The sequence below is a fragment of the Brachyistius frenatus genome, unplaced genomic scaffold, assembly GCF_029030835.1.
Source record: "Brachyistius frenatus isolate BFR_SWC_R1_liver_20210118 unplaced genomic scaffold, ASM2903083v1 Contig_32, whole genome shotgun sequence".
Taxonomy (NCBI): domain Eukaryota; kingdom Metazoa; phylum Chordata; class Actinopteri; family Embiotocidae; genus Brachyistius; species Brachyistius frenatus.
In genome coordinates, this window is record NW_027210631.1 from 707,503 (window position 1) to 728,011 (window position 20,509).

Here is a 20,509-nt window from a genome sequence, read left to right on the forward strand (position 1 = left end):
GACTCACTAGAGGCAGCAGCCAAGGATTTGGCCAATGCGCACGCACACACACACACGCGCACACACACACACACACACACACACACACACACACACACACACACACACACACACACACACACACACACACACACACACACACGCCCTTGATCAGCCAAGAGTTACAGCATGCAGGCCACATGCTGCACGTACTGCACGCACACACACGCACACACAAAGACACTGTTGAGGGCCAAGGGTGTGTGAGACGGGTTACACACACACACACACACACACACACACACACACACACACACACACACACACACACGCACACACGATGCTCACGATGCTCCGTCGGCCAAGTGAAAAGCAGCAAACAGTCTGTTGAGTCACACCGGTGGAGCAGAGACATCAAATGAAACCGCCAACACACACACACACACACACACACACACACACACACACACACACACACACACACACACACACACACACACACACACACACACACACACACACACACACACACTGTCTATTTTAAAACCTAGTAATGATTTCCACCTTCCATGTAGATTTTTTTGTAAAACATTTTTTAATATTATTGTATATTTTCAAAATAAAGCGATGCTTTGTTTTCTCTTGTGGTCCTTGTTAGGGAGAATATTAGTTTCTTTACATTTATCATGTATCTGAGCTGCACTGCGCTTATGTTGGATGTTTCCTAATATAGTAAAGATTTAGAATTATTGGTGTTTGTACGCTCTCAGCTGAATTTTATATGACAATTTAGCTCCTATGTTTTCATTCAGGTGCACTTTTTTTTTTATCTGCCTCCTTTTTCACCCAATGCAAAAAAATATGCATTTAAAAAAATTATTAATGCTGTCTGATTGAACGTAGTGATCGACCTCGTATGCTGTAAGTAACACTGTCTTGATATTGTGTATTTCTTGTGGTTTGCGCAGGTGAAGAAGACGTACAGTCATGGGACATACAGAGCCGGTGCAATGAGACAGATCAGCCTGGTGGGAGCCGTGGACGAGGAGGTCGGGGATTATTTCCCAGAATTCCTCAACATGCTAGAGGAGTCACCTTTCCTGAAGGTGAGCGTGGACGGGCTGAATTTCATCATGTGCTGCTGTTTGTTTCTAGAAATCTGAAGAAAGCTCCGATTGTTATAGTAACATCGTTGGAGGATTAGTTAGCCGACACCTTCGCTCTGAAATCTAAAGTAGACTTTTGTTGCTCCAGTTACAATTTGAATTGCTTATACCTGAGTATAAGCAGTATGTTTATTGTAGGTGCTTGGTAATGCATCCATTCACTAGAACCAGGCCAAATATTAGGACACGTTTACACCACTGATCATTTGGAAATAACGTAAACTGAACAGATGGAGAATCCTGCCAGACACAAACATCAACAACACACCTAATAATCTCAGCGGTGGCTGGCAGACAAGAGGCGTTAAGTGGCGTGTCAAGTGATTTGATGCAGCTCCTAGTTTCTGTTCGGGGAGTTGCTTCTCTTTTCTGAAATGTCTCTGCAGGAACAGACCACCGAAATAGTGTTTACCCCGAAACGCAGGAGTGACAAGCTTGTCTTCTGTTTGCTATTCTGTGTTGACACTTCAAATCTCCTGCATGCAGTGTGGAGGAGTGGCGTCGTACGCTGAATATCAAAAGCCACACATCCTCTGGCACTTCCGATCTATCAGCGGCGTTGGCTCCGATTCGACTGCCTCTGAGGCATCCCGGGTGCCAGTGACACGTTTTGCCCGGGGAGCAGTTTCTGCACATAACGTTTTGTTTTTGGGCGTCTCCGGAGTAAATAAAACGCTCGATGAGCTGGTTAACACCTGAGAGAGGGAGGGATGTACCAACACGTTGCTTTGATTCTCGTCCCTCATGTCCTCGTCCTCTCTCTTTCCCCTCCTCCCTGTCTCTCTCCGTGGCTGTCCGCCCGCAGAGGACTCTTCCGTGGGGAACGTTCTCCAGTCTCAGGCTGATGAGTCCCACGGAGAGCGACGACGGCCCCATAATGTGGGTCAGGCCAGGGGAGCAGATGATACCTGTAGCTGATATACCAAAGTCTCCTTTCAAAAGAAAACGGTGAGTCGGCTGCAATTGGTGCACCAGAGTTCACGACACATAAATACACTCACAAATGAGACTCTGAATGTTGTTTGTACTGATTACAAGTGCTGTGTGTGCGCGTGTCTGTGTGTGTGTGTGTGTGTGTGTGTGCGTGTGCGTGGGCGTGTACCTGTTTTTGCCAGCTTGCCACGCTGCCTGTGAGGACCGATTATCAAAGTAAAAAAAAAATAAAAGATGGACACACACACTCGCCAATTTGAAGCGGCAGCCGCGTTAGCAGCATGAAGCTTTGTTGTAGCCGAGCAGCGGCGGACGAGGCAATTACCCGCTCACTGTTTGTGTCACAGCGTCACTGTTGTTCACACGCAGGCTCGGACACACAAACACACGATCTCGGTGAGCGAGACCATGAGGGTGTGTGTGTGTGTGTGTGTGTGTGTGTGTGTGTGTGTGTGTGTGTGTGTGTGTGTGTGTGTGTGTGTGTGTGTGTGTGTGTGTGTGTGTGTGTGTGTGTGTGTGTGTGTGTGTGTGTGAGGGGGGTGTTGCGAACGGTATGCGGCTCACCAGCTCAGATGAGATCATCGTTACATCAGACGCTACTTCACACGGCAGCCATCCAAACAAACACGGGACAATGCACACCACACACATTCCTCGCTTGCTTCACTGATTTGTCTCTGGTGTCTCTGGTGATTCGTAGTCACAGCGCTTGTGATGGTTTTTAATGGTAGTTGATTTTTTTTTTTTTTTTTTTTTGAGCTGAAGAGATTTAGCATATCGATGTATTTATTCTTTATCGATTAATGCAATTTTTACAGGCAAAAATACAAATAATTTCCTAATTTCTGTTTTGTTTTTATGTCACCATAAATTTAATATCTGTTTTTTTTGACTGTCGTTAGATAAAAAACAAAAACGTTTGAACGCCTCGCCTCGGTCTTCATGAAGTTGAGATGGTCCTTTTTCATACTTTTTTTTTTTCTAATATTTTAGAAAAACAACTTCAATGAAATAATTGACAGATAAGTTTATAAAATAAGTTTATTTGTAGCTGTCGTTTAATTTTCTTTCAGTCCTTCGCGGGAACTTTACTGTGCCGGATCTTTTTCTTTTTGATGGTGGAAAGAGGAAGTGAGAAAGGAAATATGTCTGCACCTCAGCATGTTGCATACATGTCCATGTGTTGCTCTGGTCGGTGGAGGGTTTCTAGGCAGCGCTTGTGAAGGAAGTGTGTGTGTGTGTGTGTGTGTGTGTGTGTGTGTGTGTGTGTGTGTGTGTGTGTGTGTGTGTGTGTGTGTGTGTGTGTGTGTACACGTGTACGTCTGGCTGTCAGAAACACTTGTGTAACAGCTGAGGCCGAGCGACTCTGTTCTCAGAGATGCAGATGGACGGAGAGACAAAAGGATGTTTCGGGTGTTACTGCCTTTTCTTTTCTGCTCTCGTCCCATCACTCGATGATTATTAATGATATCTACGTGCCGAGCTGTACTTTTCTTATAATTTCCTCCTTTTGTCTCCTACGTCCCTGCCCTCTTGTCTTTCACCTCCAGACTGTTCTTTCTTTTATTTCCTCCGCTCTGCCTCTTTTGTCTCGTCTCTGTCCTCCCGCTACCTCTTAATATCTGCCCCGTCTGTGTCTCCTCCGTCCTCCCGACCTCTCCTTCCCGCTTTAAGTTGATTTATTGTCGCGTTGCAACGCTGTTTGTTTTTTCGGCAGCGCGTGTGTCGAAGAAAGCACAAATATGAAAAATGTCACAGCAGTGCGAGTGCTGCTGTTTCCGTCTCTCCGTGCGTATAAAAAAGAAAGACATAATAAAACAACAACAACGGCGTGTTGGCACGAGCTACATTGAAAGAGAAGAGGACGTGATCTTGTTTGAGTTTGCAGCTTGACAGCAACAACTGTTTTGAAGGGAAGGAAGGCTGCTTCGACATCTCTTCACAGCATCACTTCTTCCTTTATTTTTTATTTATTTATTTTTTTTTTTTCCCATCGGTGGTTTCGGGGGAAAGGTCAAGCTGTTGTGCATTTTCTGACAGCGCTGAGCCTCTCAGTCTGAGAATTCAGCATGATTATAGTGGTCAGACCATGAAAATAAAAAAAATAAAAAAAAAAAAACCCAACGTGGAGCACCGCGCTTCCAGGGATTTACAATAATTGCATAGTAACGTCAGCGGGCCGCAGCAGGAAAGAGGCTCCGTGAACAACGCGACGCTCCTCTGCAGACGTATACTGTACCGCGAATGACTGCCGAGGTGAGCTGACCGGGGAGAGCCGGGTGCTGACGTCCCGCTCCGCTCGACACATTTCTTTGGGGGGGGGCTTCGGTGTTTTTTTCCAGTGCGTTTTTACTTGTGTTGTTGCACCGCTTGTGACCGTTCTGTAGCAGTTAGTGTAACTCTGTCCAGTTACACACACGGAGCGTACCGTTATAACATTCGCAGCTGTCATTTGAAAAGGAAAGTTTCTGCATTGGGCTGACCGTCGGCGTAACTGGGATCTCCCCCTCCGGCGTTGCAGCGAAAACAATATCGCGTTTATGTTATTGAGCTAATTTATGAGCGCCTGTTTCTTTTTCAGTTCAGTGTGAGAAGATCTGCTGCGTTTTGCAGGCATTTGATGCTCGCTGCTGGGTTTTCCCTGTCCTCTGATCTCGGTGTTTGATGAAGGGCGTAGCTCGACCTCTGCTGCACCGACACAGGTGAAGGGAGCGAGGGGAGACTGTCCACTCGTTAATTAACCGCGTTGGACAGGTTAAAAAAAAAAAAAGAAAAAAAAAAAGATATTGCGAAATGGTTCGGTAACTTTATGTGTTTCATTTGCCATCATTACATCTGGGTGACGAGTAAAGTCTGTGTGTGGCAAAACACTGAGGTTACAGGGAGCTGGAATAATTCTGAAATACAGAAAGTGATTCCAGCTTTGTTATTGTGAATATTTGCAGCACTGTCGGGGGCAAACTTGAATGGATGTTCGTGTGCAGGGCGGTGAGCAGTATGTCCCACAGAGAAGCTAATGAGGACGCTTTGGACGGGTACGGACGGTGGCGGTGTTTTCTAACGGGGGTCTCCTCGTCGTCTGTTGTGCTCTGTTGAGATTTTCCTGTGAAGTACTATTATCAGAGCGTAGTGTTACAATCACCGCGGTAATTCACAGATGCTCCAAACGCGTAAAGCAAAATTGTCCGTGAATGTCATTGGACACATTTTGTGGGAGGCCCGTGTATCTGTGCTTTAGTTGAGTGTGTTGTAGCTTTAAAGATGCACATGAGCAGGATCTGTCCTCAGGAAAGGTGTTTCCCTCCGGCTCCCCTTTTACTGCCTTTATCCCTCGACGCCCCTCCTCTCTGCCTCTTTATCCTCTGGTCCTCCTCCATCATCCCCCCCCTTCACCCCTCATCTTCTCCTCCCTTCTCCTCCCTTCCCATTTTATCTGGCCATGAATGCACCAGAAGCTCTCCTGACAATTTGGTGCATAGACTCGCTGTACACGCTGACACATACATGGCGCCAGAACAACCGGGACCTCGCATACGGCGGATGTTTAAAGCGCCGTGGTCGATGGTCGACTTGAAATATCTCCCTCGATGTGCACGTTTAGCACTCCTCCCTTTACACTCTCCGCTTTCACTGTTTCACTTACCAGCTTTTCTGGTTTTACATTTATTACTGTCAGCCTGCAGTCAGCTCAGAAACACTGAGCTCTGTGTCTGTCTGTTTGTCTGTCTGTCTGTCTGTGTGTTTTCATCTCCCTCTCCACAGTCTGTACTATTTCCCTCTGTTTCTTTCTTCCTCTTCCACCAGCTCATGCCTCTCTCCTCTTATCGCTGAATGAATGAACGCACAATTCAGCTTTGAGCGCGGGTATCCTCGCTGCTATTCTCTCTCTCTCTGTGTGTGTGCGCGGGCACGTGCGCGCCTGCGTTACGCTCTCGAAGGAATCTCTCTCCGACTCTGTGCGTTTGTGTTTATACTGTCGTTTGAATCTGACTGCAGCTCCAGTGTGAGTCACTGATCCAGTGGTGAACTGACTGCAGTGCTTCTATTGTTTGGCAGCGCAGCTCATTTTTATGTATTTTTCTTTTTTTCCCCAGCTATTCAGTCTGTATGCACGAAGCCAAGTGTTTTTATAATATGTGTAAATACTCTGGCGTCGCTGCTGGTTTGCTATAAAATGCAACCTTTTTCTTTCTTCTTCTTTTTTTGGCCACCAAACACACAAGACGACGTTCCTGGTTTCCAATTTGTCATTCTCATATTTGACTGTGGGAGAAAGGCCCAGCAGCGATCATGAAAATATCAATTATTTGCAGCAACTCTGGTCAGGTATTACTCCGAAGCGAGAAAAAGTCCAGACATGATTTTGACATGCAGATAATGAATTTGGTTTTATAGTTAGTCAATTAATCGATTAATCAATCTGTAAACAATAATTAGCAAATATTGCGCGAATTGATTCACTTGAAATCGAGATAAGAATCGGGATAAATCAATAGCCATGTTCATTTCTGGTTGCTTCGTTGTGGTTAAATAAAGTACGCAGATGTTTCAGAACATCCGCGCTGATGCACGTTTTTCTCCTCCGCATCAAAAACCCCTCTTGACATCCTGTCTGCTTCTGATGTCACAGAGGATTTCATCAACAGGAAAGTCGACAGAGATATAAAAACAAAAAAACAACAGCGGCGGCGGCAAAAGTCTGTCTCGTGTTCTGATTTAGCAGACGGGAAACAAAGAGACTGGGAGAGCGAGCGTCCCACTCGCCTACCGTCCTCCTCGTCTTTATTTAGAACGGCGGCCAAATGAGAGCCGTGTGGGCGCCCGTGTGTGTTTTTTTCCACTTTTCACACTCCGCCGTCGTCTCTCAGCTCCACCAATGAGGTGAAGAACCTGCTGCAGTCGCTGCCCAGAACCAGCGAGCCCAGGGAGATGCTGTTTGAGGACCGGACCCGGGCCCACGCCGACCACATCGGACAGGGTTTCGAGCGTCAGACCACGGCGGCCGTCGGAGTGCTGAAGGCCGTGTGCGCCGCTGAAAGGTGGGCGGCGGGCGGGAACGCACACCTGTGGCTGTCAGACCGTTTGGCTGTTTGTCTAGGAGGGACACACACACACACGCTCAGTGTTTACACAGCTTACACACTGACAGATATTATATAATCCCTCTCTCTCTCTCTCTTTCCACCTCCCCTCCCTCCTTTGTTTTCAGCTCACAGCCTTCTCGTGTAACCAAAGATGTTGTGTGTTTCCACGCCGGTGATTTCTCGCATGTAGTTCAGAGGCTGCAGTTGGACCTATACGAACCCCCACTGTCTCAGGTGTTACATACACACACACACACACACACACACACACACACACACACACACACACACACACACACACACACACACACACACACACACACACACACACACACACACACACACACACAGAAGGCACGGCAGTACACACTTCTCACTCATTATATGAATCCCAGTAAAGTCGCCTTTATAATCTCAAATTAGATACAGAACTTTCCCTTCAGTGTTACATTAATCTGACATTAGCGTCAATCTGATGTTGGATGCTGCCACCTGGTGGACACGATTCAATGTCCACAAGTTCGAGGACTTGTCTGGAGCAGACAGGACAATTGTTTGTTGTTTTGAATTTACGATCCAACAAGTTGTACACAAACTCAATTATTCTTTGTTTTGTTTGTTCATTGTCACCAGTATCATTGGTGCTTTCCAGGGAATCCTGGATACAAAGACTATTAAGAATCAATAAGACTGTAAACATCAGAGTCGATACAGTGCCGATGTCCAGATTGCTGTTTTCCATTTGAAAGCCTGTAGACGAGTTTGTTTCAGTTTCTTGGAAAACTGAAGGCAGCTTTTGAATGCAGGGTATTTGACTGCAGAGATTGTTGTATGTTCCCGTCTCTTCACAAATCAAGGGAAGCAGCTCACACTCGGCTCTCTCTCTCACCTTTAATGCTTCCAGTATAAGATGGGTTGCACTTCTTTATTTACACAGAGACTCGGCTCTTCTTGTGCAGACGGTAAAAAGCACAAACCGCCCTGCAGGAGATGATCAGAGGGAACTTCAGACTTCTGTCTTACAAAGTCAAAATGTCAAGTGACATCAGAGCTTTTAGGGAAGGATTCAGGGTGTGTGTATATATATATATATATATACATATGCTGTAGCGTCACCACCATATATATATATATATATATATATATTTCTTAATGAAACCTTTAAATCCTTCTCGTGGTGACGCTACAGCAGTCAATCAGTTTTTATTATAGACGTCCCTGTCAGAAGACGCGTTGGACTGCACCTCTTCATTCCCTCCATCTGAAGCCTGTCCTCTTGTCTCCGTAGTGTGTCCAGTGGGTGGACGACGCCAAACTCAACCAGCTGCGGCGCGAGGGCATCCGCTACGCTCGCATCCGCCTCTGCCACGACGACATCTACTTCATCCCCCGCAACGTGGTCCACCAGTTCAAGACCGTGTCGGCCGTCTGCAGCCTGGCGTGGCACGTCCGCCTACAGCAGTACCACCGCGGAGAGGAAGAGGAGGCAGAGGAGGTGAAAGAAGAAGAAGAAGAAGAAGAGGAGGAGGAGGAGGAAGAGGAGCTGGTTGACTTGAAAGAGACGGTGATTCTGGAGGAGAGGAGGAGAGACAAGAAGGATGAGAAGCGGATGAAGGAGGAGGAAGAGGAGGTGGACGTGGCAGAAAACAGGACGTTGCCGACTCACAAAAAGGAGAAACAACCTCAGCGTCCACCTCCGTCGCCTCGGCCGGCTCCATCGGGGGACTCGGGCAGCGGCCGAGTTAAAGAGGAGGCGACGGAGAAAGAAGAAAGAAGAGCCAAACAGCAGCATCCTCCACCTGCAAAGGTGAAGGCAGAACCTCCAGCTGCTCGTCCCTCGAAGAGCAAACCTTCATCTCTCACTCTGTCCCCGCCCGCCTCTCTTCCTCTTCATCAGGACACCAAACCCAAAGCATCGACAAAACCTCATCATCATCACCACCGCCGCCACCGTCACCACTCGGACGGCAGGACGACGCCCTTCGGTTCAACTTCCTCAGCCCCTCATTCAGCTTCCAGGTCGTCGCTTTCTCCTCCGTTTTCTAAGCCGCCGACGTCTTCGCCCGTTACTCCGCGTCCGTCTTCTACCTCGTCTTCCTCCGCTGCGCCGTCCTCCTCCCCGACTCGTCCCAAGCCCGCAGCGGACCCTCGCCCGCCCGCCTCCCGCCTCCCGCCTCCCCCCTCCCGGTCCCATCCACCCAAGAACAAAGACTCGCTCCACCCGAAGCCCGACGTCCTCTCGGACACGCGGACTCAGACGGAGGTCGGACCGCCTGCCGCGGGCGTGCCGGCGCGCGTCTCCCCGGGCGACGCGTGGACGCGCGCGGCGGCCGACACGCGGACACAGACGCAAACACTCGCGGAGACGTGGGCTCGCAGTTCGGACTCCAGGATGTCCGTGGACCTGCAGATGCATCCGCCGCCGCCGGACGCCGCGAGGCAAGGACTGTACATGCAGCAATACTCCCCGCAGCATCGCCCCCCTCCTCACCTCCCCCAGATGCCTCCTCCCTCCTTCCCGCCTCTCCTCCCTCACCCCCACCTCCCTCACAGACCACCCGTCCTCCCCCCGAATCCCCTCGCCAACCCCCCGCTGTCGCAGCCTCCGAGTTTAAACCCGTTCCTCGGTCAGAAAGCAGCGCCGCACTCGGTTCACCTGAGCCAGCTGCACATGCACCCGCCGGTCCTCCCCACGCAGTCTCCCCCGTACTTCCAGCCCCCCCTCATCGCCTCCCCGTCTCAGCCCAGCGCCCCCCTCGCCGGCTCCCAGCCGCTCCCGCCCCACCTCTCTCACCCGCACCAGTTCGCCAAAGCCTTCTTCCCCCCGCAGCACCCCGGCTTCAGCCCTCCCCCCTTCCTCCCCCCTCAGTCTTTCCTCTCGCAGCCGCCCGCCTCGTACCCCCTCCCGCCGCAGTACCCGACCTCCGCGCCGGTGCAGCTCCAGCTCCCTCCGACGCAGTCCTTCCCTCGCCCCCCGCCCCCTCCTTCCTCCTCCTCGCCGCCTCCCCCTCTCCCTCCTCTTCCCCCTCCCCCTCAACCTTCACCCTCTGTCCTCTCTCCTCCCCCGAAGCATGAAGAGGAGCGGAGGCAGATTTTATAGGTTGTTATTTTGTTTTGGGGTTGTTTTGTTTGTTTTGTACATAACGATGCTGTTTTTAAATGACTGTACATGTGCAAGGTTATATTTTGGTTGTGTCGTTGTAAAACAATGTAAAAAAAAAAAAGGAGATATCGAGGAGGACAGCGGTGTCGGTGTGGACACAGTATTGTTGTTTTTATTAGCAGAGTTGGACTTAATATATCCCAGACTTCTGGACTGAACTGGCTTAGATTGTACCGACGGCTTCGGCTGTGCACAAGTTCAAAAATATTTATGTCGTTTTAGGACCCGAGTCACTGAAGGGTGAACCGGGTTAACTCTGAAGAAGAGATTACTCGGGCTCCCCCGTCTGCCAAACTGCTGTCTGGTTTTAGTTTTTTGAAGTGAGCATCAGATTATCTTGTGAGCCAGTTGGATGTCGGAAGAAAATAGGAAAGTTTCTGCAGATTTGTGTCAGCTATTTATATAAAGAGGGGGAAAAAAGCGAGGGAGAGGGGAGGGGCTTTTTTTTTTTTTTATGAAACTTGCAGCTAATTCTTCCATTTTTGTGGCTTTTTTTCTAGTATGTTCTTCGTGCCCAAGACTGTTTCTAAAATAATTATGGATCACACAGTGATATTATACAGTACAGCGGTGTATTGATGTAATATTACTACGTTTCCTCTGCTGTATTGTATCGATACACCCTAATCAATACGGTTCGTTGCAGTACTTTCCCCTAATATTGTATTTTGAGCAATAATGCTCCGCAATAACCCGCTGAATATAAAACAGCATTTCCTCATCGTCGACATGGTGAGTATCAGTGTTTCCATTCAAATTACAGAGCGGTTCGTACCGAACATTAACGAGGAGGTGATTTTTCTAATTGGATTCAGTCTCCTATCGCTGAACAAGAACGTTATTGCAGTTGTTTCAGCACCGTTGAACAAACTGGAAACTCCCCACGTCAATTACACGTCAGTGCGTTAAGCTGCAGCAGACAGACGGTAGCACTGCGTTCAATCGGTCCGTTAAAAGAGTCACGATTTAAATTACTGAAGTTGTCTTGTGCCTGTTGCCGTGAGCACCAGTGGCAGAGCTCTTACTGTAGTTACGCTGTTTTTTTGTTGTTGTTTTTTTTTTTTTTTTTTTTTTTATCAAGTGTCTTTTGAATGTGGACCAGGCTTCACTAATTTTGGAAACCAAGCTCTCGCTGGTCAGCCAAGGAAGAACCGGACCCGGGCCGGACCGGTGCGCAGACGGGCCTCAGGAAAACACGCGTAGGACGTTATGATGCCTGATTCATTGGTTTTACTCCCGAAATCTCAACCGGTCTGCAGAATAATATGAATAAATATGCAGCTACACTAACAGCTCACCATGAGTCAGATCTCACCGCATCTGGAGAGGAATAATAATAATTCAAAGAGCAATATCATGCCGATGCAGCAGGTCAAGACTTCTCAAATGTGACTCTTTCCAGCACTTTGTGATGAATATATTAACTACTGTATAAATACAATTGATATTATTGAAGAAACTTTAGGTCTGAGATCATGTCAGATTATTACAGAGGCGATTTCAGGTTCTTCCAAGACTTTTAACGCGTTCGGGCCTCAGTAGTTCTTCGATACGCTTTTACTCCGTATCGACGTGCTCTCGGGCTGCTCTGAAAAACAGATGGTACACTGCTGAGAGCTCATTCCCAAAGCACTATTTATCCGTTTACCTGAAGTCCAGTGTCTCTGCAGTGTGGAGCATCCTGTCTATAAAAATGTTTTATTTATCGACCAGGGACGGACGTTGACCTCCTGCGGTTTTCTTTTTTTTTTTTTTTTTTAAAGTACAATAAATTATTGAGAGTCCGTTTTAGCATCAACTATGAAGGAGTATATGTCGAGTCAGGCTCTTGTGTCTCAGTGCATGTCCCACAGTTGGAACTTTGTTGTCGAGAGCAACGTTTGTTCATTAGTGTCTTGAGTTTACTGTCAATATTGGAGTGGAGCCCACTTTGCTAATGTAGCCCACAACATTTCCCCAGTGCCTGTCCTTAACTGTGAACTATGAAATGGTCCGGAGGCACACGGCGGAGGAGTTCTGTCCTTTCACTTGGGACTCGTGGGAGTCTCGGTTTTAAGCTCTCACTGGAAAATGAGAGCAAAGCCTTAAATCGGTCTCCGAAAGCCGCAGAAAACTCTTCAAATATCTGCGGTCTAAGTCGGGACGGTTCAGTGGGATGACGTCCTAAAAGCAGGGTTGTGTTTTGTCATGATTAGTTTTCACCGCGGGCCCGAAAACAAAATCTCAGAAAATTAAAGATAACGCTTTAGCTTTCTTTTCTTCTTCTTCTTCTTCTTCTTCTATTCTTTTGTTTGGTCAATTTGCCTCCAAGGACTCCGTTTCAGAGACAGAACTCCTCTCTGTGTGTTTGTGGGGGAGAGCGAGGTGACGATTGAAGCACTTGATACCAGTTGTAAGGCGCTCTGCAGCTCTTTTTATGCGTTTTGGCTCTCAGAAACATGACAGGAACTTATATATATTTTTTTGTACAAATGTGACAAAAAGTGGCTGAAAACAAAAGTCTTCCGGGGCTTAGCATTGTTTTCACAGAGTTTATTTATCTCGATTTTTTTTTTTTTTTTTCCTATTTTGTTTCTGTTCTTTTTAACTGTCAGCACTGTAGTGTACATAAGACGTTTTGTAAAGAGGAAAAAAAACTTGTAGTGTGGTTTCTACTTTAAATATGAGCCGAACTAATAAAAAAAATGGTTCAATGTATGAAAAACGTCGAGATCAGAACTGATTTTCATTTGTGGTTTGAAACGTGGGGGGAAAAAAGTACATGCTGTAAAAAAAAAAAAATGCTGATGCATTTTCTTTTATTCTGGTAACTTAAAATGCCTTAGGAGATCCTCATCAAACACTTTGTGCACATGGGAAATAGGTTCAGATGCCCAAAAAAACAACAACCGGGAAGGAGCAGGTGTTCCTTTAACAGGTGGCTCCCTGTTGTGTTCATATCCTGCCATCTGTTTCAGGCTGTTCCTCTGATCAACAGCAGGTGACGGTAAACGCGCAAAGAAATGCAGCAGTGAAGAAGATGGAAAGATGGGAAACCATGAAGGTAATGTTGGATTTTAGATGCTTTAAAAAGTGACTTATAGAAAAAAAAAAAAACCTCCATAGGCCCCCTTTAAACTGTGAACACAGCACGCGCGTATCTTCACTTTTTAAAACGCTCGTGATGAAAACATTTGCAAACATTGGGACTTTTAAGAGCCTGATTTTTTTTTTTTTTTTTTTTTTTTTTGAACACCTGTTTTCACCTGCGAACCGGAAAAATAAAAAAAAAAACATGGAGCTAAAAGACAAACCGTAAAGATCCAGATTAACTGGAGCGACCCTCTTTCGCGTCCAAGCAGGTCGCGCGATCGATTGTTCGGATTAAAAAATTAAAAAAAAAAATCGATTAATAGCAGCTTTGACGTGTGGGAAATGACATCACGTGACTCCACTACGACGCGCGCCTCGTGACGCCTTGAAATTGTCCCTCTGGTTTGTAAGTGCGGCCTGTGTGACGTCACTTACACCTGCCTGGGTTTTCTCTCTCTCTCTCTCTCTCTCTCTCGCCCACTCACTGCAGTCTGCAGCAATGAGCTCAGCAGTTTCAACATGGCCAGATCTGAGCAGACAACACGCACACACACACGCACGCACATCACAATGCAGTAGCCCCCTGTAATTCAGGGCTGGTGCATGTCGGGTCAAATCTAACTCCGAGCAGGGTTGTTTTTTTTGTTTGTTTTTTTCCACCGGAGCTCAGCTGACCTCTGCAGCACGAACGAGGCAGGAAGTTTTGGAGGGAAAAACGTCACCGGGCTGTACACAAAGTCTTTGAGCATCGATGGTCCTTTTATGAGCGCGATAGTAAAGTCTTATCAACAGCACTCGTCATCAGTTCGGCTTCACTCGTTTTAAAACACTGGTCAGATGGCTGTTTAGTTTTAGTGTTCGTTGAGGCAGTTGGGTCCGTGGTTCCCAACCTAAGGCTCGGGGCCCCTTGCAAAAGGCTCACGAGATAAATGTAAAAAAAAAAAAGGATTAGATGAGTAATGAGTACAAAAGAAGAACGAAGTTTGGCCACGCAAATCTGTAGTCACATTTTGGACTTTTATTGTGTAATTTTAGATCGTTTTTTTTTTTTTTTCCTTTTTGAAGACTTTTATTATTGAATGGAAATATGTTGAGGCTGAAATTACTAATAAGTTACAGCCAAAATGATGAGAAACTACTGTTAAAATGTTTACGCTTTTCACTGTGAGGCGTATTTTCAGTTTTTTAAATGTTGTGGAGTAAAAAAAAACCACCATATTCCTCTAAAATGTGGCTTAGTAATACAAAAATAAATTTAAAAAAACTCCAGACTTTACTACAGTAAATAAAAGTCCTGTCATACCAATACATGTTTAGGGTTTGTAGTACAATACAGTTTTGGCATTATTACATGCATGTAAGTGTAAATCTGATCAAAGGACTATAAATGTTGAGTGCTTTCAGACTTTTGTAGCTCCACTTCTCCTCGGCCACCTTTTCCGGTTACCCGTCTCTGCACACCCTCACAATGTCCTCCTGATTATGACTTATAATAACTAACTTGATGTCCTTGATCTTTTCAACGAAAGGTTTCCACTTCTGCGCTTTTGGATTATGTGACTTTTGAGTTCCCTGTCGTGCACTCGTCCTGCCGCCGGGTACCGAGAACGCATTTCAAATCTGAGCGTCGTTACGTAAATCATAAATGATTTCTATGTTTTAAGACCGATATAAATGCCAGATAAACCCGAGTGTTCAGCGTCTGAAGTGTCCCTAAAAAAAACCCCACCCACTTCTGTTGATTCCTCAGGTTATCTTCCAGCAGAATGTTTTGTATTCTGATATTAATGTGATCAATACGTTTAAAAACACCCGAGTATATATTTATACTCTTATTACTACGACTAAAATGAGTTTTAGTGTTATCAAGCATGACTCAGACAAATGCCCACCAGCGTAATGTGTATCAGTCATTTATTATTACAGCATGTGTATTCATTATTTATTTTTTTTGTCAGTGTAGTGCAACATAATGTGAAGACTGAAAACAATCAATGGCACCAAAGGAAAAAAATTAAGTTCAGCCGTACCAGTAAGTTTAAATACAATAAGCAGAGACGTAAATACACCAAAAACTGCTGGTAGAAAAAGTCCTGCTGAACGTTCGATACAGTTTACAGCTCGATGATGAAACCTAATGAACAGGAATGTGATTAAATTCATTTGAACAGGGTTGTTGTTGTTTTGTGTTTTTTTGTTGTTGTTGTTGCTTTGTTCACCTTTGACTTTAGTGCAGCGTGAGAATAAGAGCTTCAATGGAACACATGATGATCTCCACAAGACAAAAGAGACCTTGTACGCGGCGGAGGGACGGGAGAGCTGAACACATGTTCGGAGATGCTTCGCAAACCATCCGAGTTATTTACTCCTTCGTGCGCCTGCAGCTGAACCCGCGGTTGTCGTTTGAAGTCACTTTATAACCGGTCAAATAATAATTGGCGAACGACCGGCGGCGCTCTGGAATGGGAAGAGAAAAAGTGTTTGTGCGTAAATGCAGCCGCACAACAGCCAAAGCATTTATAGCAAAGTTTACACTTTTGTGATTGGGTGGTCAGCACGGTAGTTGTGTTACGCTTCAATACACGAGAGCAGCTTCGTACACGGTAAAATATAAACACTATAAAATAATACTGGACTAACCAACCTCAATAAAGAGGACGTTCATGTTTAGTTTTTTTCCCCCCCAGTGTCGTCTTCACAGTAGTCTTCACAGATGCAGTTGCTCCCATCTGGTATTTAAAGAAACATTTTTAAATGAATGATTAGATTCACTAGCAGCTTTTCTTAAGACGCGTACAGCCGCCGCCGAAGCCCGAGCGCGTCCGCCGAGGTCCGAACGCCCGAGATCCCCATGATTTATTATTATTTTTACAGTCTTTTGTTCTTAAGATGAATATCATTGGCTGAGATGATCACGTGAACTTCTGTCATCCATAGAAACATAATCTGACCAGTTTAAAAAAAAACAACAACAACAACCCGTCTAGTTTTACGTAGGCGGGTCGTCATTGACTCGATGATTCATTTAAGCCTCTCTCCTTTCAGGGAAGATATTCAGGCCCAGCTCCACCAGCGCTCCCAGCAACATGGTCCACAGCGGGATGCACACGAACGTCAGCTTCACGTCGGCCAGCTTCTCCAGCTTGGCGCACAGCGTCAGGCAGAAGCCCAGCTTGAGCAGCATGGCCGTCAGGTACCAGGTGCGCAGGCGCAGGTCCGGGGAGCCGTTGCGCGGGTCGTAGCCGGGCTTGCAGCGGCCCGCCATCTTGATGGCGAGCATGAGGATGAGGATGCCGTCGAAGACCCAGACGGGGAGGAAGATGAGGAACCAGTTCCACTGCACCTGTCGGGAGAGGAGATGGAGAAGAGATGGAGAAGAGCGAGAGGACGGTCACGGGAGACAAGTCTTTTTTTTTTTTATATATCCGGGACTCTTAAAAAAAAAAAGACATACAATTACTGATCCAATTGGGTTGCCATGGGAACAATAAAAGCCTCACCTTCCCATCCAGTTTGAGCACGAGCATGATGAGGAAGACCAGGGTGAAGACCCAGGTCAGCAAAACCCTCTGAGCCAGGGACATCTCACCGACCGCAGGCACCGATCAGAGGACACGGACGGAGGCTGGGACAGACGGGTAGGGACAGACGGGTTGGAAAGACACTCGAGATGAACACGTGCTGCCGTTAGTTATTCTTCACGTGGCAGTTATTAAATTGCAATAACATCAAACAATATTTCGCTGATATTTAACTGGACTCGACCGACAACATTACGATTCATTCATTGTGAATCTATTTAGCGAATAGCTCGCTTTTTTAAAATTTATTTATTTATTTTTTTATATAGCTTAATAGCATCGAGCTAACCGGTTCGGTTCGACAGAACCGGACTTACTTCGGTGTATCTCCAGCTCGGTGTCCAGCATCTTCCTCTCCCTGCATACCACACAATAATAGTAATATTTCTTGATATAAAGTCACATAATTACGAACAGACGTGTCGGTTTACAACAACAGACGGAGGGGTGGTGGTGGTTGTTTGGGTTTTTTTTTTTGGGCCGTTATATCTGCGCCTGTTCCGCCCGTCCTGTGATCTCATTGGTCCTCGCTTAGCAACGTCACAGTCGTCGAACCGTAAAGTCCGTTGCAGAAGCGCACGTCCGCCGCGTGTAGTGAGCCGTAACGTCCACTAGAGGGGAGTGACGTCCTCCCGACGGTGTTCGTGATTGAACCACATTCATCTTGAATTAGTAGATCGGCGACATCGCAGAGTCTTTAATTTATTTGTTTTTAAAAACTTTTTCCTCCGGTGTTACATGTGAAGCCCGATCTCCTTCTTTGTCTTTACTAAAAAAAAACAACAACAACAACAACAAAAAACCGTTGGTGACGTTAATCGGCTTTGTAAAAACGAGAGTGCGTCCTTGTGTGGTGTTTTACGGTCCCCCGGTCTGGAGCAGGACTTTTTCTTTTTTCTTTTTTTTTTAACAGTCAGCGACAGAAAAAAAAAAAAAAAAAAAAAGGAGGAAAAAGCGACCCGCTTCAAACGGAGCAGCAGACAACCGAGCATCTCCTCCGGGACTAATGGACGCGGCTGGCTCCAGCTCGGTCACGGTCGGGAAGGACGCAGTTTAGCTGCCGTGTGCGGACCCGGAGCGGCCGTCGAGGAGGTAAGAGACCGAGGAGGCGGTTATATGTCCGGGCTCCGTGGATCAGATCAGGGGAGGAGGAGGAGGAGGAGGAGGGGAGGAGGACCGCCGGGGGGGAGAGGGGGGCTCTTTGTGCCCGCCGCTAACCGTGTAGCATGACATGAGCTAGCAGGAGGAGGAGGAGGAGGAGGTGGAGGAGGAATATCTCCGTGTGAACCAACTGTGTCTGTGAACGCGGACCTGTCCAACTACCTGACGGCTAACTAGCTCCCGGCAGGTCCTTTATTATCAGCACGACTTAATTAACATTAATGTGCTTTAAATCTTTTTTAATTTCCATCCTGTCCTGCTGCACTTCACTTCCCGTGTCTCGATGCTCTTCTTTCATAACATCTTGAACCCTTTTAATCCCTCCGCTCCTGTCGTATAAAGGGCTGAAACCCGACATCATTTATTATTTATTCTCAAATAAATGTCAATGTGAAAAATGAAATATTAATGGCAGCGTTGGGAATTTGAAAGATACTGCCCTCCTTCCTCCTTCCTCCTCCTCCTCCTCCTCCTCCCTCCAGTGTTTATAAATTGGGGGTATTTACAACATTTTCGGGGCATATTTTAAAAACAACAACAACAACAGTAGTTTATTTAGTGCGTAAAGTGGCTGTTTTTAATGTGAAATTGAACGTATTGAAAACAACGGTGCAGTTTGTGTGAGTGTCTGTTGGAGACGGAAATGAAAATAAACTGATGGTTGAAGGTAGGATCAGGATACCGACCTAAACTTCATTAATTATTATGATTCATTCTCCTCCATCGCCGTCTTCAGGGTCGTTCTCAGATTTCTTGGGGACATTTTTGCCCTTTTCCCGACTTGATCTCTAACAAACCACTTCAGAGTAAACAACCACATCTATTTAATGATGCAACTTTTGTGGAGGCAGCTTGTCTGTCTGTTATTTTTTGCAGAGTCTCCGTTAAGCCTTTCCAAACGAGTGTTTTGTGTGGTATTGTTTCAGGATCTGGATTCTGCTAAACAATCTCCGGGTTACTTCTTGGTCCTTGTTGGCCGTCCAGAAACCAGAAGCCCTGCGAGGCTGAGAGGTTTTCACTGACCACGTTGCTTGACTTCCAAGCAAACCTGTCAGGATCTCCAGCTGGCTTGTCAGTTCGCTTGACCACTTCCTGACTTCATGTTGACCGACTGTGAATCATTTCATCTTGAATTCCAGTTTGCTACACTAATCCCAATCGCTAACATTAATCTGATTTAATGGATGCGGGATATTGGAATATTTTATCGACATCCGATAAGCTTGCACGTATTACGTCTTTTTCGGTGGGATGCCGTTACCGATATGTGCGCGTGCTGCCAACATCGCTGTAACAACGCGTTCCTGTAGGTACATGCTGCACAACGTCAGGAGAATACGTCCTCTTCTCACTCAGAAGGCGGCGCAGGATCTGGTCCAGGTTCTGGTCCAGGATCTGGTCCAGGATCTGGTCCAGGTTCTGGTCCAGGATCTGGTCCAGGCTCTGGTCCAGGCTCTGGTCCAGGCTCTGGTCATCTCACATCTGAACTATTGTAACTCCCTCCTAGCAGGTCTACCTCTTAATGCCATTCGTCCTCTGCAGCTCATCCAGAATGCCGCAGCTCGACTGGTCTTTAATCTCCTAAATTCACTCCCACTACTCCGCTCCTCCTCCTCCTCTTCCTCCTCTTCCTCCTCCTCCTCCTCCTCCTCCTCCTCCGCTCCCTCCACTGGTTACCAGTAGCCGCCCACATCCGTTTCCAAACATTGGTACTTGCGTACCGTGCTGTGAACAGATCGGGTCCAGTCTACATCCAGGACATGGTCCAACCTTACACCCCAGCCCGCTCCCTCCGCTCTGCTTCTACCAATCAGCTTGTTGCTCCTCACTGATCTAAACACTCTACAAAATCACAACTGTTTGCCATCCTGACTCCTAAATGGTGGAACGAGCTCCCCACCGACATCAGGACAGCAGAAACTCTGAACATCTTCCACCACAAACTAAAACCACACCTCTTCAGACTTCACCTTGAACAGTAGAACTTTAGTAGAACTTAAAATGGCACTTACTTTTAGCACTTTGTAGTTTGGCTTTCTTGAAGAAATTGTATTTTCTTGATTCTTGTTGTTCTGGGTTTTGTACCCTCATGGTTGAAATGCACTTATTTTTAAGTCGCTTTGGATAAAAGCGTCAGCTAAATGAAATGTAATGTAATAATGTAATGTAACATACATTCAACAAAAATCTTGTTCACACATTTATTGAAATCCACATGACCTCTTATTGTGACCTTTCCGAGGCACACTTGTGCAATAAACATGCTGGTTAATCAGCGTCTTGATGAGCCACCCCTGCCAGGTGGATGGCTTCACCTGGCAAAGGCCGAGTGCACACTTAACAGATTTTAACACCTTTTTTTTTTTTTTT

General features: G+C 46.4%; 3 protein-coding genes across 10 annotated transcripts in view; 2 read left to right on the forward strand and 1 right to left on the reverse strand.

The window, feature by feature from the left end:
• Positions 1 to 13,031, forward strand: part of LOC138621739 (lysine-specific demethylase RSBN1L-like) — a 34,668-nt gene extending 21,637 nt beyond the window's left edge. For both annotated transcript variants that reach the window (XM_069699984.1, XM_069699985.1), the window contains 5 exons: positions 948 to 1,085; positions 1,951 to 2,093; positions 6,947 to 7,117; positions 7,288 to 7,396; positions 8,451 to 13,031. In XM_069699984.1, the coding sequence (XP_069556085.1) occupies positions 948 to 1,085; positions 1,951 to 2,093; positions 6,947 to 7,117; positions 7,288 to 7,396; positions 8,451 to 10,262 (2,373 nt within the window). In that variant the 3' untranslated portion in view covers positions 10,263 to 13,031. The remainder of the gene's footprint in view (positions 1 to 947; positions 1,086 to 1,950; positions 2,094 to 6,946; positions 7,118 to 7,287; positions 7,397 to 8,450) is intronic.
• Positions 13,032 to 15,288: 2,257 nt separating this feature from the next.
• Positions 15,289 to 16,981, reverse strand: LOC138621755 (transmembrane protein 60-like). The gene is made up of 2 exons (XM_069700030.1): positions 16,898 to 16,981; positions 15,289 to 16,740 (listed from the first exon to the last, which is right to left on the reverse strand). Exons 1-2 carry the CDS (start codon positions 16,979 to 16,981, stop codon positions 16,423 to 16,425), a joined length of 402 nt encoding a protein of 133 aa, XP_069556131.1. The 3' UTR covers positions 15,289 to 16,422.
• Positions 16,976 to 20,509, forward strand: part of LOC138621743 (protein PHTF2-like) — a 45,449-nt gene continuing 41,915 nt past the window's right edge. For all 7 annotated transcript variants that reach the window (XM_069700001.1, XM_069699997.1, XM_069699999.1 and 4 more), the window contains exons 1-2: positions 16,976 to 17,035; positions 17,892 to 18,070. The gene's annotated coding sequence lies outside the window, so the exon portion shown is untranslated. The remainder of the gene's footprint in view (positions 17,036 to 17,891; positions 18,071 to 20,509) is intronic.